At 36.4% G+C, this 17,872-nt stretch overlaps 1 protein-coding gene across 1 annotated transcript in view; it reads right to left on the bottom strand.

The window, feature by feature from the left end:
* The window catches only part of antxr1c (ANTXR cell adhesion molecule 1c), a 174,897-nt gene that overhangs the window by 13,744 nt on the left and 143,281 nt on the right, over positions 1-17,872 (bottom strand). Inside the window, 4 exon segments of the mRNA XM_028795639.2 lie at positions 15,465-15,545; positions 16,189-16,302; positions 16,304-16,357; positions 16,447-16,545. Coding sequence (XP_028651472.1) covers positions 15,465-15,545; positions 16,189-16,302; positions 16,304-16,357; positions 16,447-16,545 — 348 coding nt within the window.

Raw genomic sequence — 17,872 nt, 5'->3', positions numbered from 1 at the left:
GGATAGTTGTATCGGGTGTGGATACTGCATTGTTCGAGTTTCATAGCGCTTTTCAAATTTTTCTTTGCAATGAAAAAGAAAAATGAGAAGTGGAGTCAGCTTATGCCTGAAAGGAAAATTAACAATCCTGGAAAAAGCAGATTCTGCAATGAATTAAAATGACGTGGCAAAGGAATTCGGCATCGCACCTTCTATTAACAGTTTTGAAGAATTAAAAAAAAATAGAATATGATGTTAAAGATTGGGCATTTGGACAATGAGCACATTTCTATTTCTACCAAAAAAAAAGTTACTTCTTACCTCTCATTTTCGTTTTGTATTCATACCTGTATTTCTATATAAAAATTCATTTTCAAATAAAATATCTTTTGCAGTTTATGAAACGCTGTTTTTTTATACAACTATTGTCAAATTTGGGTTACAGAGTTGTATGACAGACAGAAAGGTGAGTCCAAGCTAGGTGTTAAATGTTCTAAACATCATGCGACAAGCATGTTACACTGTAAACCTGATCCTGCAGAGGACAACCAATTATTTTGCCCTTGGTTTGCTGTTTACCAGACACAGCTGTCCTTGCACTGCTGCCGTTAGAGATGGCAAATTGCTGGCAACCCCGGTCACAATAGCATACGTATTGTCCTTGTATTCATTGTAACAAAATTTCCGTTACAATTAAATATTTTTATGGTCCATTGAATTTTGTTACACCTGTATTATGTAAAACACAGTTATGTTTTATGACTAAACAAATAAACCACAATTGACTGGGTATATTTGTATATTGAGTTAAGGGAAGAAAGAATATACCAGTATGTGATGTTTAAATGTAGACTCTTTTGTCAACACTGGCTGAAATGCAAGTGTCCCATCTTTCATCTTTTGAGAATTTATACTTTTTGGGAAAGACTAGATTCTTAAGTCCTTGCTGGGTTGGAACCATGAATGCTACTTCTTTGTATTTTCTGGTTTACTGTGGCATCACACATACATGTTTAATCACAAATTAATAAACTGGATGGCTTGATGAATAATTGAATACATGGGCCATGGAAATCATCTAGAGTAGGGAGTCTGGGGGAGATTTGTGTTCAAAGACATCAAAGTAGATATCTGTATTATTAAAGCAGCCAGTATCAGTGACAGTGTTTGATAATGTTATAAAGATAATTCAAAGCTGTACTGGCATCATATCCCAAAATTATAAGTGCTCCATCATAAAATGAACTTGAATAAATGTCTACTATCAAATACACAAAAAGTTACCATTCCATTCCTCACTCATTCTCTTTCCACCATATTCTGAACAGTGAGTCAATATGTACTAAAAATCGGCTTTCATAGTGGCTCATCTCTGTCACACACAGTTACGATATGCAGGGGTATGATAGTGTTGACCTTTTCAAAATGTAAAGTTTTACTTTTAAAATGTAGTGTCATTAGAGTGAAATTTCTATCTGAATGTTTGACCAACACACAGCAAACTGCCACTGTCCTTGTTTGGTGGCCTGAATCTTACTCTGTTCATTATGCATAATATACAGTAACATTACAAAATAATAGGTAGTGGTGAGCAAAACAACCAGCTGTACTTTCCCATATTAAATTAGTTTTGCATGTGATTTTGTAACTGTAAATCTCACTAAAAAGCAGTGCTTTGGAGTGTTAAAAGTTTTTTGTGGATTTATAAGAATGGGCCATTGCTCCGTAAGGCTTTGATAACACCTTATGACCCTTTGGACCCTTATATTTCTTAGACAAAGGTCCAGATGAAAATAAACAAGGATAAAAAGTGTTTTGGAAATTAAATATGGCTAAACACATACTATGTACTCTTATACAAAAACTGAAATCCAGTAAAATTGTTATGCAGATTATTTGAGAAGAAACTTCTGTACCTGTTGTCTTGGATGAGATCCCACTCAGACTAGTACAAAACTGTGTGCTTTCCTGCTGCCTGATGGGAATTGTAGTCCCTGTGTTTGTGCTGTTTTTTTGTCTGCACCCCTCCAATACAAGACTACTCACCAATACGTCATATTGGCTATATGTTAAGTTAAACCAATAGCAACTAACAAGCAAAGCTTGTGCAACTCAATAGGTCTATTTTTGCATGATTGGTGAACAAACAAAGTATGATTTTACTTATGTAGTTTGTACACAAAATAGTTACTACTAATATTAATAAAATAGTTCTGTATTGACAATAATATTTTAAATATGTATAATATGGTTAAGACCCTGTATTTGTGTTAAGTTTTCAATTGAAAATGATAATGTTCCTAAAGCCATGCACAGTGTTTTGTGATAGACATTACTAAGAAAAGTGAAACAGAGCTTGACTGATTAACTGAAGTGGGCAGGGAAAAGACCATCACAAATACAGAAATTAAAGCAAAGGAAGAAAAGGAAAACACACAGAGGTCTTTCTTTTCCATTTAACAAGATTTATACCAAGCCAGTGCAGCTGTGAATTTAATGCACAATATCTGGCTGCATAAGCTCTGCACTGAGGACAAGAAAAGTCTAACATTAAGCTAATGAATATTCTGTGAAGTTTTCTCACGACACTATTCTTCGCACATTTCCATACAACCATTGGTGTGTCTGATTCTGTGGAATGGTTGTTTTCGGCCAGTAAAGCATCAACATTTTGCAAATGCCAAGAATCAGCTCCACAAAAAAATAAGAAGAAAGCTTTTGTGAGATCAATGAAAAAACCACAATATGCTGTCTCAGGATACAGCTGGGAGATGCTCTTTATTTCTTAAAGTGGGAAACAGTAACTGCTTCTAAAGCAAATAAAACGCTTTGACAGTGTGGTGCAGGTGGGCTTTGGAATAAACCAAAGTTTGTCAAGTTCAAAGCTGTAGGCAAGATTTACTGGGATTCTATGTGTGAAAGGCACCACTAAACTACCACACCATCAATATTTTAATGGTTATGGTGTGTGTTATATAATGTTCTTTAAGAACAGAATCATTCTTTCTTTACAGAAAGTCTTCAACAGAAGTATTCATTCATTCCTGAATAGACTGCTGTGAGCAAATTCAGGAAATGCAATAATGTGGAGGCTGTTTGGTCTTAAATGTTAACGATGGCAGCAGATATCTGATGTTAGTTTATCTGTTATTCTTTAAAGATGCAGTGATTTCCCCTGAACTTTTATCACAGGCAGTCATGCCTAAGTTAGATAAAACAAAACCGTGCATTCAAAAATAGCCTGGTATAGTTATTATAACTATAAAATGGATGACATCTTTTATTTCCCTGAAAAGTTTGCTCCTTGCTTATAAATCAGTTTAGCATAGTGGCATGTGTACTTCCCCATTTCTTAGGTATTGGATTCAATCAATGTATAAAGTCTTTTTCCTCTATAGAGTCCTTATGACCTTCCCAATACTCTAATGTTTTGTACTGTCCACAACAGAAAAATGGACAACTGGTAATGCAAACAGTAGTTCATTACGGAATCACTCAGTTTGTGATGCACTAAAAGTGTCAGTTATCAGTCCATTACTTACAAAGCCAGAGCTAGATATACACATGCTTAACAATTATAGAACTATTTCAAATATACCCTTTCTCTCTAAATCACTTGAAAAAGTAGTTGTTCCTCAGTTACAGTCTCACCTTACACATCAAAATTTATTTGAGAAATTCCAGTCTGGCTTCTTCACCAGTGAAAGTACAGAAACAGCACTAACTTGTGTTGTAAATGATATTCTAATATACTCTGATGAAAGAAATTTCAAAGCAATAATGTTGTTAGATTTAAGCACAGTGTTTGATACCATGTACTATTCCATTTTATTTCACAGACTGGAGACCATTACATTGGGCTCACAGGCACTGTCCTTGCCTGGTTTAGTTCTTACTTATCAATCAATTTCAGTATGTACAGAAATGTGCTGACAGTACTACATCATTATACTCAGAAGTTAAATATAGTGTCACAAAGGGTCAATATTTGGACCTTTACTGTTTTTACTTTACATGCTTCTATTGGTAACTACCATTTGAAAGTATAACATTAATTTGCCCTCGTATAAAGATAACACACATTTATATCTTTCTTTTAGACGAAATGCTGTCTGTAATTAATTGTGTCAACAAGGTAAAGGAATGGATGGATGAGAGCTACTTGTCTTTGAATACACAAAAAACAGAAAAGCTATTTATTGGGTGGAATGATGAAACCACAACAACATTCTGTCACTTTTTAACTCAGTTGGAATCACCACTAGTTTTACTAAAAGAGCACTTAATTTAGGCATTGTTGTTTAAAACATACATTACAAAACTATCCAAAATATGTTTTTAATTCTTAAAAATGTTGGTAAATTTAGATGTTTTCTAAATACTGAGAAATTAATTAATGTATTTAATTCTTGCAGGCTTGACTACTGCAATGCATTTTTACTGGCTGTTCAAATTGATCTTAATGCTTTTTTCAGGTAACTCAAAATGCTGCTGCAAGAATTATTACAAGAACTAGAAAGTATGAACCCATAACTCCGGGTCTTGGGTCCTTGCACTGGCTACCAGTTAAGCTTAAGGCAGATTTTGAAATCCTCTTTTTAACGTATAAATCCTTAAATAGCAAAGAACTTTCTTATATATTTGAACTTATCATTACTTTCAAACCAGTGAGCGCATTGAGATCTCAAGATGCTGGCCCACTTACAATTGTAAGGATTAATAAAATAACAGTGGGAAGTTGAGATTTTAGTTATAGGGGCATAAAGCTGTACAATAAGCTATTAAATCCAAGTTGAAGACTTTCTACTTCAGTCTAGCATAACCTGACTAGAGCTGCTGATTAGCTTTGTATATTGTATCTCTGTTTCTTAGTCATTTGTACAAAAATATAATACAATATTTATAAACTACTACTAACCTTCCTCTATTCTGTTTTCTGTTTCTCTTCTTGTGCACTACAGGTAAGCTGCTGTCCTGCCTAAGGAAAAATCATCCCCGATAAAGGAGCACTTGAATCATTGGATGGAAAGATTCTCTCATCAGATTGGACGGCCAAGCATAGACTCCACTCTCTTATTGTCACAGTGGCTTCAAGGCAACAATTTCCTCAACCTAACCCAACCCCCCCGTTTTGGCTCAGATAGTAATCGAATATTGTTAAATCCCAGCCCAAAAATTAAAATCTTGAGCTTTAAATCTGGGTCATTTCATTTAATTTGTGTTACTTATATAGCATATGGTTGACAGATTCCTGAGCTGATGGCTAATGTTGTATATGTGTGCCCAGATCTTTAATAAAATCCTCAGCATTGGTACGAAGATTCTAAGAAATTACTACTCTTGGGCAAATTTTTCATCACTTAGGGCTCCAGTTGTTCTGGTCTTTGTAGATTAATTTTGTTATTCCTCCCTGTCCTTTTTTCTTTTACATTCAGCTTATATCTGTTTTTAAGATGGCAATATCCTTTTTATCTTCTTCTCTTCATTCACATCATCTCTGTAGTTTTTGTAACCCACTGTTCTCTTCTTTGAAATCAATGGTAGCTGTATGTGCACATTTGCCCATTACATCCTACCTTACCTATGCATTTAGGTAGCATAACCTTCCTTCTCTAACCTCCTTGACCCCTTTCCTAGAAATCTATTTAAAAAAAATTCTTCCTCTTTTAAGGACCCTAATCTTCAAAATAGCCAATGATCCTATGGATTTCGTCATGGATCTCTATCCACTTCTGAAATGTCAACTCTATAGATAACTGTTCTACCTGTGTTCTGGAAGTGTTGCCCTGTTTTTTATCTCCTTCCTACTACCTCAACCATTTTCTGCTTTTTGTTCCTCTATTGCTAATATTTTTTCTCTTATTCTGTCTATCCCTGCCCCCTACACCCTCAAATATTCATCCTATTGAGTTTAATTTCTCTTCTCTTTCCTTTACTTTAATCCTTTACAAGGATCTCTTGTCTGCGTGTGATTATGACAAAGACTACCCTAGCCTCCTGCTTGAAGTCTCCTGCATGTCCTTTTTTCACTGTTTGGTAATCCTTCTTTTGATTCTTTTTGAACATGAATATTCAGCAGCAATGATGAATGGGTAGTCTGACTGTAATACAACAATGTTGGAAACTATGGCTCAGCAAGTTCAGAGCCTGGTGGTCTCTGATCACTGGAACGACTCTACTCTCTAATTCTTAAGCCTCCTAGTTCAGCTGTGTGGGTTAAACTTCTCTTACATACATATTTACATTTATTTGCTTTCTAGACGGTTTTTTTCATACAAGAGAGTGTTCAAATACTTCTTAAACACATTGAAGGAAGCAAGAAGGACCATAGGGCTTTATAAATGTCTTCACATATATAGGTGCTGACCAGCTGACTAACCTGTAGGCAAGCATCAAGGCTCTGAACTTAAAATGTGCTGCTACAGGAAGCCAAAGTAGTGATCTGAAAAGAGGAGTGACATTTGCTTGCCTTGGCTGGCTGAACACCAGATGTGCCACTGCATTTTGAATCATATGCAGTGGCTTAGTGACACATGCTAGTACTACTGCTAGCAGGGAGTTGCAGTAGTCCAGATGTGACAAGACCAAAGCCTGGACCAGGTGTTGTGCTTCATAGTCTTTATGGTCTGATCTTGGGGATGTTGTTTGTAGTGAATCCTTCAAGACTGAGAGATCATTGTAACATGGTCTTTGAAGGACATCTGGTCATTGGTTACCACTCCAAGGTTGCATACAGACTTGACAGTTGTTAGCAATAATTAACTGAGCTGAACAGAGATGGGGTGCTGAATACATGGACGAGGTGGGATAACAAGAAAGTCGACCTTTGCCTGGTTGAGCTGGAGATTGTCCTCCTCTCTTACAGGGATGATAGGCATTGTCTGTCTCATATGTTACTTCCTACCCTCATAAAGCCTGAAATGAGGCTGGGTGGAGAAAAAATGGTGGTGAGAATTTTATTTTATATTAAATGTAAAATTGCCTGTTTATTGATCATGCAATCACTTTTCACTCTTCCTGTATGGTACCTTTGCTTCTCTGTATTCATAAATTCTCAATAAATATTTGATCATAAAATAATATCCTATTAAATAAAATCATATTGTTAGGTGGGGCAGCATGGTGGCGCTGCTGCCTCGCAGTTAGGAGACCCGGGTTCGCTTCCCGGGTCCACCATGCATGGAGTTTGCATGTTCTTCCCGTATCTGCATGGGTTTCCTCCCACAGTCCAAAGACATGCAGGTTAGGTGGATTGGTGATTCTAAATTGGCCGTAGTGTGTGTTTGTGTGTGTCCTGCGGTGGGTCGGCACCCTTCCTGGGATTGGTTCCTGCCTTGTGCCCTGTGTTGGCTGGGATTGGCTCCAGCAGACCCCTGTGTTCAGATTCAGCAGGTTGGAAAATGGATGGATGGATATTGCTAGGTAAGAAATATTAGATTTTTATTGATCTATCATTGTACTTTTATTATGTATATACAAAAAGTTATTTTAAGATTCCTATATTTAAATTTTAATATTAAAGAAGTAGAAATTCCTCAGATGAATATCAGTAGTATATGATAACTGAATGACAAATAACCTGAAAAGAAATGAGCTAGTAATTTGTATTGTTTGGATTGTAAGTGATGCAGACACAAGTATTTGCAGAAGATAATTCCTGTGGACAGAAAGAAATGTGTTCAAGGGCACACATCTGTGAACCATTTCCCTTTAAAATACTTAAAACTGACAGCAAAAACAGCATCAATAAACTACTAGAGATAAAGAAATATGTCAGAAAAGAACGGGATACCATTTCATGCACAAAATGACTGCATAACAAAGCTGCTCTGTCACTGAGGGAACTAAGGACGATAAGTAAAAACAGAAGGTAGCTCTTGCAGTAAAGCAATGTTGAGATGCCCAGTGAGTGAGAGGATTTTCCTCTTTAGTAAAGCACATTTTTGAAAAGCAGGTTAGTTGAGGACATTCACGAACACATTCTCTGTAAATTGCAGGTCTGATTGCTATTTCATTGTAAAGTGAAACTTTTAGCGAACCACATGTACATTTCTCTGTCTACAGAGTTTTTTATTTAGGCTTTTTATAAAAGTCAAAAGAAACTGCAAGTAAAAAAGAAAAAAAATTGGCATACCTTTGTGTCCTCAACAAAATGAACATGCTGAACCATTTCAAACCTCATTTAAACTCTTCCTAATTTTGCTCTATGTCAGAGGGTAGTAGAGGGGATATCTACATACAGCTGTCAGATTTTAAAATGTCATACTGCTTGCTCTACTGGTTAATATAATATCCCTTGTGGTAAAACTATATAATATTGTGAGTGCCATGGAGGACAGAAGAGCATCTCAGCTGGACGATGGCATGATAAGCTGAAAGGTGCCAGGGAATGAACGAGCAAAAGCCAGGAGCAGTTCTTTCCCCCATATATTAGGTGGCAGTGGTCTGCTGGAGGCATTGCAGCTTGGACACCAGCAGAAGTTCATAGGAGATGGAGTCTCGAAATTCAGTCCTGTCGAAGTCCAAGGCTGTTACAAGTGGGTGCTGTTGGGGATGGACTGTCCTGGTTCTCAAACAACCCAGAAGTGTTCTAAACAAGTAATGCTGAGTCAACAGAAGCTGTTCTGGGTCCAGTAAAAAAGAAGGCAGAAGGAGAGGAAAAAGGTTAATTGTTTCTATGGTTATTGGCTGTGCTTCATTGTAAAAGTGCCTGGTGGATTAAAAATCCATTATCTGAAGCAGTGACTGTGTTAGGCATTATTGGACCCGGGGTTTGGAGTTGGTGGTGACCCCTTATGATTACTGATTACTATATATATATACTGTATAGAGTGTGTATGCCTGATGAGCCCAGAATTAGGGCGAAACACGTGTCGCGTACTCTTTGCATTATTTGACAGTAAACTATTTCAACCATTCTATGATCTACTTCTCACAACTGAGGGCACCGTGACGGATGTTAGCAGACTTGCTGGCCAACCACAAGCGTTACCTGGTAGGTAACCACCCATACAATCAGATTGTGACACAGACTACGAATGCCGTGAATATATATATATATATATATATATATATATATATATATATATATAGTTTACTGTCAAATAATGCAAAGAGTACGCGACACGCATTCTATGATCTGCTTCTTGCGACTGAGAGGGCGTGGCGGACGTTTGCCGACTTACAGACCAACCACATGCATTACCTGGTAGGTAACCACTGTGATATGTGGGCAGCCTTTCATCCCGGCCAATACCCCCAGGCCACCAGGTGGAGCCCTTCCTGCAGCATGGAGGTGCCCCGAATGCCAGCAGGGAATACTGGACAATGTACAGTAGTTTTATTCCCAGCCCTGTTGGATACCTTGGGGCCCGCTAGAGGACGCTGCAGGGAGGCACAGAGACTATTTGCCTGACGCCCAGGAAGTACGTCAGAGTCACGTGGACAAAGGGAACGATGTGCTTCCTGGGTGAAGAAAAGAAGGATTTTTTATCTGACCCGGAAGTGTTCCAGGTCACATGGACAGAGAGGGTGAAATGCTTCCGGGTCAAGGACTATAAAAAGGATAGTGAAACACCAGATCGTTGAGCTGAGCTGGGTGGAAGGGTGGCAACGCGTCTGGGAGTGGAGGATTGTGATTATTGATTGATTGATTATTGATATATGAGTACTGTGGAGTGTAGGTGCTTTGTGCGCTTTAATATTGTCCAAATAAATAATTATTAGACTTTTACCTGGTGTCTGAAGAGTGGTCAGAGGGTTCAAGAGGTCGAGAGGACCACAAACTGTCACACCACCCATACAATCAGATTGTGTTTCAGATTACGAATGCTATGAATGTAATTACTCCGATCTCCAGGTTGTCAAATAAACAAACCACACGCTGTGGCACAGAGTAAAGGGGCTTTGCTCCTGACGTCCGAGGTTCGATCCCTGCAAGGGAATGCAGTGGATTGCGTACGCCTGATGAGCCCAAATAAGGGAGAAACACGTGTTGCGTACTCTTTGCATTATTTAACAGTAAACTATATATAACATTCTATGATCTGCTTCTCGCGACTGAGAGGGTGTGGCGGACGTTTGCCGAGTTGCAGACCAACCACATGCGTTACCTGGTAGGTAACCACCCATACAATCAGATCGTGTTTCAGTCTACGAATGCTATGAATATATATATATTTTACTATATATATAGTGGCCACCAGGGAGTGCTCCAGTTCCCCAATCACCCGACACAAAGTTTAGACAAAAGTGTAAAAGCACAAGAGTTTTTTTTTTTTTTTTTCTGGCAGGGACTCTTTATAATCATTTCCTCCAGCACCAACACAAGTGCAGAATTAACTTGTGGAGTGGTGGCTCTGAGGCTAGAGATCTGCACTGGCAATTGGAAGGTTGCCAGTTCAAATCCCGTAAATGCCAAAAGAGACTCTGTTCTGTTGGGCCCTTAAGCAAGGCCCTTAACCTGCAATTGCTGAGCGCTTTGAGTAGTGAGAAAAGCGCTATATAAATGCAAAGAATTATTATTAACTTTTTCTCTCTCTCTTTCTGTTCTTGTCACTACCTCCACTTCTCTTCGCAAATGTCCTTGTTAATCCTGACTCTGGTTCCATGAGCAGTGGCAGGCAGTTCCTTTTAAGCAATCCCCAAAAGTACTTTCATTGTCCCAAAGGCTTGGCCCGGGAGTACTTCCAGGTAGGGAGAGAGCCCCATTAAGTAGTGCTCGTTAGTTCTCACAGCAAGCCAGCACCCATGGAACCCAAGAGGGCTGAGCCAAAGAACTGAATTCCCTGTGGGAATCCAGGGCACTGCTGCAACCCAAGGGGAACTACTATCTAGCATTCCTGGAAAGACAATGCCCTGTTCATGTTGTCTCCCCCTGTCCTTTCTGAATGAGGGTGTCCCTTACTATATATATATATATATATATATATATATATATATATATATATATATATATATATATATACACATACACACAGTATATATGAACAATAGAGAAAGCATAGGATCTAAATGTGTCAAACAAACTATGGGGTTGTACTTTGAGTGCTGATCATATAATATCACAATAGTCTTTATGGGCTGCACATTTTTATAGCCAGGTGTGTCATGGCATTAGGCAGGAAAATAGATTTTTAGTATTATTAGATGTAACTTTATCTTATCACTATGAGCATTATTGATGCAAAAGTGTAATATGCCATATTCTTTCTTACTAACTCAAAACAATTTTTCAATTTGTTTTAAGTGAAGGGCCAGCAGGTAAAGTAGCATCAAAACAAATTCTGAGACAGTGTAAACATAATAGCATATCATACTCCCTCTTTGGTATTTAACAATAATTCGCTTGTTGATTTAAGCTTCCCCTTCTTTAATTTGTCCAGATCCCTGTCTTCAATACAAACTCGCTGGAAAGTGCTTAACTTTCATGTGCTGCTCTGGTTTCCTGTATGTGCTTATTTAACAATATTTTTGCAAAACATACACATGTTGTGGAAGTTATGAGCAAACGACTGGATAACTGACATTTGGATTATGTGACACAAGTGGAGTGAGACTTTTTCATGGACATTTCAATGTTGTTTGTTGTTCTTCAGAAATGGCTGAAGGATGGCATTCATTAAAATCCGTTGTATGAGAATCTTTGTTTCCTCTGTATTCAATGAAAACACAAAATTACATTTTTTTTTGTTGGCCATCATTACAAACAAATAAGGTAAGTAATGGAGTAGACAAAGTTGAAAATTAACCCCAAATAATTTACTACATCCAGAAAAAATATCAACTCCAATATATCACTTGGCGCTGATAAAGTTACATACTTCATACGTTTAAATTGATACAATGACTTAACTATTTTGATTATATTGGATGAAAACACATTTCCCTACATTTGTCTGTGTTAAAACTGTACAATTTCAGCTTCATAAAAACTGATAAGTTTTTAAAAAACTCTTCTCCCTCTCGCTGAGCAACTAAAATGTAAACTAAAAAATATGTAACAAAATGACAACCTCATAAAGTTCTACTCATAGACAGCTGATACATCAGAGGAAATTTTTTTCACCAGAATGTCCCCTGAGAATATTTACTTTTTAAAGACATCTTCTACCTCTGTCTTTTGATTTGCCTCACCAGTGCTGTCCATATGAAAGTTCACAAAATAAAGAATTTCAAAGAATTGGTATCAGGGGTTAATGTTTAGATTTTAATCACAAGCAAACACTTTTGTCAGTTTTAGGAACAAACCCAACTAGAGCTGCCTAATTTGCATTAGTGTCAGTTTTCCTTGTGCATTTAATTAATGTAATTGTTTATCTACTGTTGTCTTTATAGAACAACTGCTGAACAAAGTTGGCCTGAATTTCTTTCACATACACTTTGCTATTACTAAAAATAAAAGCATATTTTTATTTCAGTACCACAAGTTTTATGTATTTCTGATCTTGCTTAATTCTACACTTGGAAGCCATTTTTTTCAAACAATCTATGCTTTTTCACTTGAACCAGTAAAAAGACATACTCTGTATCCAAACTGCAGTAGTAAAAACTGTGCCCCCTTTGTTCAGTCACTACACTTTCCATCTCTTGACATTTTATCTGTAATCATGGCTTTTTTGGACATTCTAATTTTGCCTGAATTTCTTCGAAATACCTTATTTTGGGGGTACTGTCAAGTTCAGTCCTGAGTGCTCTGTGTGTTATTTCAACCAGTTTTATAATCAGTAAGTCATTTTATCTCTAATTAATGCAACTGTTTCAGTTGCTGGTCTTTCTACTTTCTCCACATTTTATATATGGATGAAGTATTATTTTCATTAAAAAAAACTTTTGGGGTTTCAATGAAAAATCACATACATTTTTTGGAAAGAATTAAATGTTTATGTTGCAGATGCTGTAATTTAAGAACAAATGAACTAGTTCTTATGAAATTGTGGGGTCATCTTGCACTCATTAGCCTTAAGAGCTGATTAGGTACAAATTCCAGTTATTCTGCTTTTAAAGTTCAAGGTTTCTGAGCAATTACGAAAAAAAAGCTAAACCATTAAAAATTCGCAAAAGTTAGCATACTCATTTAGAACTTTGAGAAAAAGACTTTTGTGAATTTTTAGTTCAATCCAAAGTTTGATCCCTGCGCTTTTAAAAAAAAAAAAGTTTTAAACGCAGTAGCTAAATTTCAAGTACAATGGCAACGGTTAGTTTTCATGACTTTATTAGACTACCATGATAGCTTTATGTTGAACAGGGAGTAAAACGTGAAAATAACCTTCAAAAATATTCCATCTTGCATATATTTTGTAATTTTACACTGTGTATTGTACTCATGTTATAAATATGGAAATAAATCTGGATGAGATATATATATATATATATATATATATATATATATATATATATATATATACAGCATTCTCTGCAATGCATGCCCAGCGGTATATGTGGGACAAACATCTAAAAGACTTGCAACTCATATACAGGAACATCGCAATGCATCAGAAGGAAAGACCCATGGTCTCTGATTTACACACATTCAGGTTCCACTGGACACAACTTTATCTGGGATACTGTGGAAGTAAAATTCAGGGCCAATACCAAGAGTGCCAGAGAGATGGCTGAATGGTAGCTCTCTAATGAAAATGCCATTAAACAGAACTTGGCCTTGAACCCAGCATATGCAGGCTTAAAAAGAAGAACATTTAAATAAAAAAAAGACTTTATGACCAACACCTTCTGAACCCCACCTTATTAATCCACCTCCAACCCCCTTACAACCTCCACCTCCATTCCCACCCTTCACCAGCTACAGTATATATTGCCTTTGATTCCAGTATGTCTATTCATTTTCCTCTGATGATGACACCTGACAGGCTGTCGAAAGCTTAGGAATAAAAAACTATTTGAATATATATACATGACAAAATCTTCTCCCTTTGTGGACCTCTAGCTACAAATATGGAAACCGTATTACAGACCTTTAGTTCCCCACACACACATATACATATATCTTATATGTAAACAATTACTGTATCTTATATATAAACATCTACATGTGGAAGTGTATGTGTGTGTCTGTCTGTCCGGCATGTCTGTAGAAGCAAAGAGAGGGGAGGAAAGTTCAGTGAAGCTCAAAGAAGACACATTTAGCAAGCTCGCTATGCACTATTGTAAGGTGCGATGGCTGAGAGTATAGTCAGTTTTGCACAACTGATCCTGTAATTAAAAAGGTATTTAACATATACAGTATCTCGCTCCCCACCATCTTATCTACAAACTTGTGGCAAGTGACAACATGGAAACTACAATTCCCATCAGCCTGTGAGCTGCTCCAGATGATTTCATCAGCATTTATAAAGTTTAAATACAAGTATCAACAAACAAGGCATGTCATAAAAGGTAGAAACTGCAGATTTTTTTGTAGGCCACTTTGGGATAACAATTTCATTGTCTTACTAGATTACAGACATTTATCTTAGAGTCTTTTTTTTGGTCACTTACTGTATACACCATATGTGACAATAATTCTGAAATAAACTGATTAAAGTAAATTTTTTGTTTAATTAGTGAATAGCCTTGTGTTTTCGAAAAAGCCAACATTGTATTTTACCTGCTTATCATCATAAACTTCACAATATCAATCAACAATCAGTATTAAGTGCTTTTTTAAAGTAAAAGAAGAGTAATCGAAAAAGAAAAAAAAAACTTAACCGATGGAACCAAGCCAAGATGGAACAGAATGAAGTACGTTTTTTTGTATAGCTGATTTAGATGACTTTTTCAAAATGTAATAGAAAGAAAACAAGATGGTGCTTTTGAGTAAGGAAATGTAATTAGTAGGTTTTGCTTTTTTTTGTTGGTAGACATTTATTCAAACTCACTGTATAACGAGGGAGTACTAATTCTCATCTTTGATGCCAATGCACAGTCGAGATTTACAGCAGGATTTAGCTTTAAATGTATAAACTTTAAATTATCTTTACCCAATATTGCTAATTGTGATGTCCTGTACTACTGAATTCTACTGCAATCTCATCCACACAGCTGTGGGTGCTTCATGTAGTCCATAGTTCAGTATATTATTGTTTTCACCTGTTCTTTCCCATGCAATGCTTAAAATGTTCAGTTCATTGCATGCACCATGTAAATGTGCAGCCTGTAATCATCTTTACTGTTTGTAACCAGTTCAAGTAAAAAGCAATCCAGCCATAAAGCCATATTGCTAAAAATAAAATTATAACAATAATAAATACTACAATAATGCATTCCCCTTCCCCCATAAACATATAGCTGGTGGTAAACTTGAAAACAAATTCTTAAGTGAACAAAGTCAAAGCCCACATCAGAAGCTGAGTTTACTTCAGTTACTTCGCTACTATTATATGATACGTACATAGGGCTCTTTGCAAGGTTAGGATTTGTAGTTTGTTCTACGTTTCTTTTTCAGTTTATTATCATTCCAAAAATCATTTAAGGGAATATGCACTTACTTTATCTCCAGGCTGTGGCCTCATTAGGGACACTTGATCATAGCCCCTTCGAAACAATGCCCATAAAGCATCAAGTTTGCCCTGAAATCAAAGAAATATAGTAATTAGTATCTGGATTCTGAATTATTTCACACAAATCTGTTTGTGTTTTATGACTCTTAGGACTTGTAATCCATAGTGCTTTCTGTTTTGCACTGATACTTTCCTTTTCAACAAAACATAATACATATAAGTAACATCAGGAAATACTTGACTTTGTATTGAATTTTGCTTGCCTCATATCTAAAATAAAAACTAACATCAGAAACGTGTGACAACATCACAGTTTGTGCAGTACTATGTTGACAGTTGATATGCAGAATGAATGGCCAGCTAAAAAATTGAGATGCTAATTAATATCCTAATTAAATAAAGTATGTCATTAAATTCTCATGTGAGTAAGGATCCAGCTTTGTGAATTAGGCTCTGAAAAAACATTTTAATGTGGGTGTTTTCTTTATTTCTTATAAAGATTCTGCATGACATGTTTCTCTTCCATATGTTACAAAACTGAGTCTCACAGTAACATCACTCATAGCTAAACTAAATTTGGAATTTCAGAATTAATTGAAATTGTTGGTTACTATTCTGGCCAATCACAGTATGCAAATGACACTAAGGCCAGGAAAAAGTATGGCACAGTGTGTCACAGGCTGAAGTGTCCTTTTAATCTCCTAATAATTACCTGGATAGGAGTGTACCATTTTCTTTCTTGAGTTTGCCTCCTTCCTCCAAATCTTCGTGGTTTTGGCTCAAAGGGCTCAAATTCTTGCTCTGGCATTTTAATAACAGCATTTTTTAGGTTTTTCTAACTTTGCGCCTTCTTCAGTTGATCCTTTGTCTCCCCATCGTACCTAAGTGATAGTAATTTTTTATATCAGTATTAAAAAGTATCAGAGACATAAGTCATTTGAAAAAGACGAGGTGTTTTTTTATCGTGTACCTCCATTCTTTTTATGCCCCCAACTCCTCTACCCCCATAATAGGAGGCATCAACTGTAGGCCATTTTTTCTTGGGCATGCCATCTTCATCATCAGATTCCTGGAGGGAGAAAGGATTTATGTTCTATGAAGAGATTCACCATGGAAAAAAAATAAAGACGAAAAGGAAAAAGAACTGCCAACACTTCTTACACGATCAGAAAAATGAAAGTTTGAGGAATTCTCACAATTACAAGAGAATTGCTAGCCAAATTCGTTTCTCTGCTTTTACACTCTGATACAAATTCAGTGTGATGTGATTTTTAGCAGTTATAAATCAAGCTGGAATATTGTATAACAATCTATTTGTGTGCAATGCACTATTAAAAAAATTATGCAGTTAAGCTGCAATTATTTTTACCCTGCGTCATAAGCAGTTTTTTGCATGTGTTCAGCTTGATGAATTAAGAAAGGCGCTATATATAAAAATGTACTTACATTTATTAATACATTTTCAGGTGTTCTGCAATGCATAAAATCTTTGTTATACAGTATATGAATTGAAACATATGTCATAATAAGCAGTGCTCATAGGGTAATGAAGCTGAACTTTTTTGCTCATGAAGAAAACTTTTTGCTCAAGACAACTCAGTTCTGAAGCTGAAATGTTCTGTTCATTTGCTCAAGCTAAGCCTGTTCATAAAGAACACAGTGCCTCTGCTTGTGAACAGAACTTGCTGTCTGGGAGTAGTTTGAGTTTGACACTCGCAGGACCAATAGCAATTACGTAATCAGTGATGAGGCAGTCATGTTTGTACAGCTCTTAAAAGGGAAGAACCATACAAATTAAAAAATATATTTAAAGTGCTTTCACAAAGATGTTGATAAACAGGCTGAGGACTAGGATAAGCTGAAAAAGTGCAAACTTGCCAAAGGTGGTAAAATGACAAGTTAGTTGGTCAAGAAACTTTGCCGTCTCCTCACCTGAGATGATCAAACAGAAATGAAAATGAAATAACAGGTGAAAACAGTACTGAAATAAAAAGTAACTTTAAAAAATGTAAAAAAAAAAAATAACCTTGGTGGAATAGTGGTTTAACAGGCATTATTATTGGCACCTCAGTCGGTGCCTTCCGAGTCATTTGTGCAGATTTTCTCTAAGGTCACAATCTGAAGACATGCAGTGATATAATTGGTGATCCTATGGCTATGTCCACACTACTCTATTTTCATTTAAAAATGGTGTTTTTAAACCAAAATGATTTCCATCTGAATAAGGGTTTTCACATCATTTACAAAAGTATTTCTGTCCACACAAAATGATCAGAAATCCATATGACGTAAATGTTTGACTCTACTGGGCATACATATATCAGTGAAAAAATCCTTGAAGGGGTGGTAATGCCACCGGCCACAGGATTTATCACAAAACTGCAGTGACCAGTAAA

Source organism: Erpetoichthys calabaricus, chromosome 2, assembly GCF_900747795.2.
Source record: "Erpetoichthys calabaricus chromosome 2, fErpCal1.3, whole genome shotgun sequence".
Taxonomy (NCBI): domain Eukaryota; kingdom Metazoa; phylum Chordata; class Cladistia; order Polypteriformes; family Polypteridae; genus Erpetoichthys; species Erpetoichthys calabaricus.
Note: the sequence above shows the minus strand (reverse complement) of the source record. Positions and strands in the feature narration are given on the sequence as shown.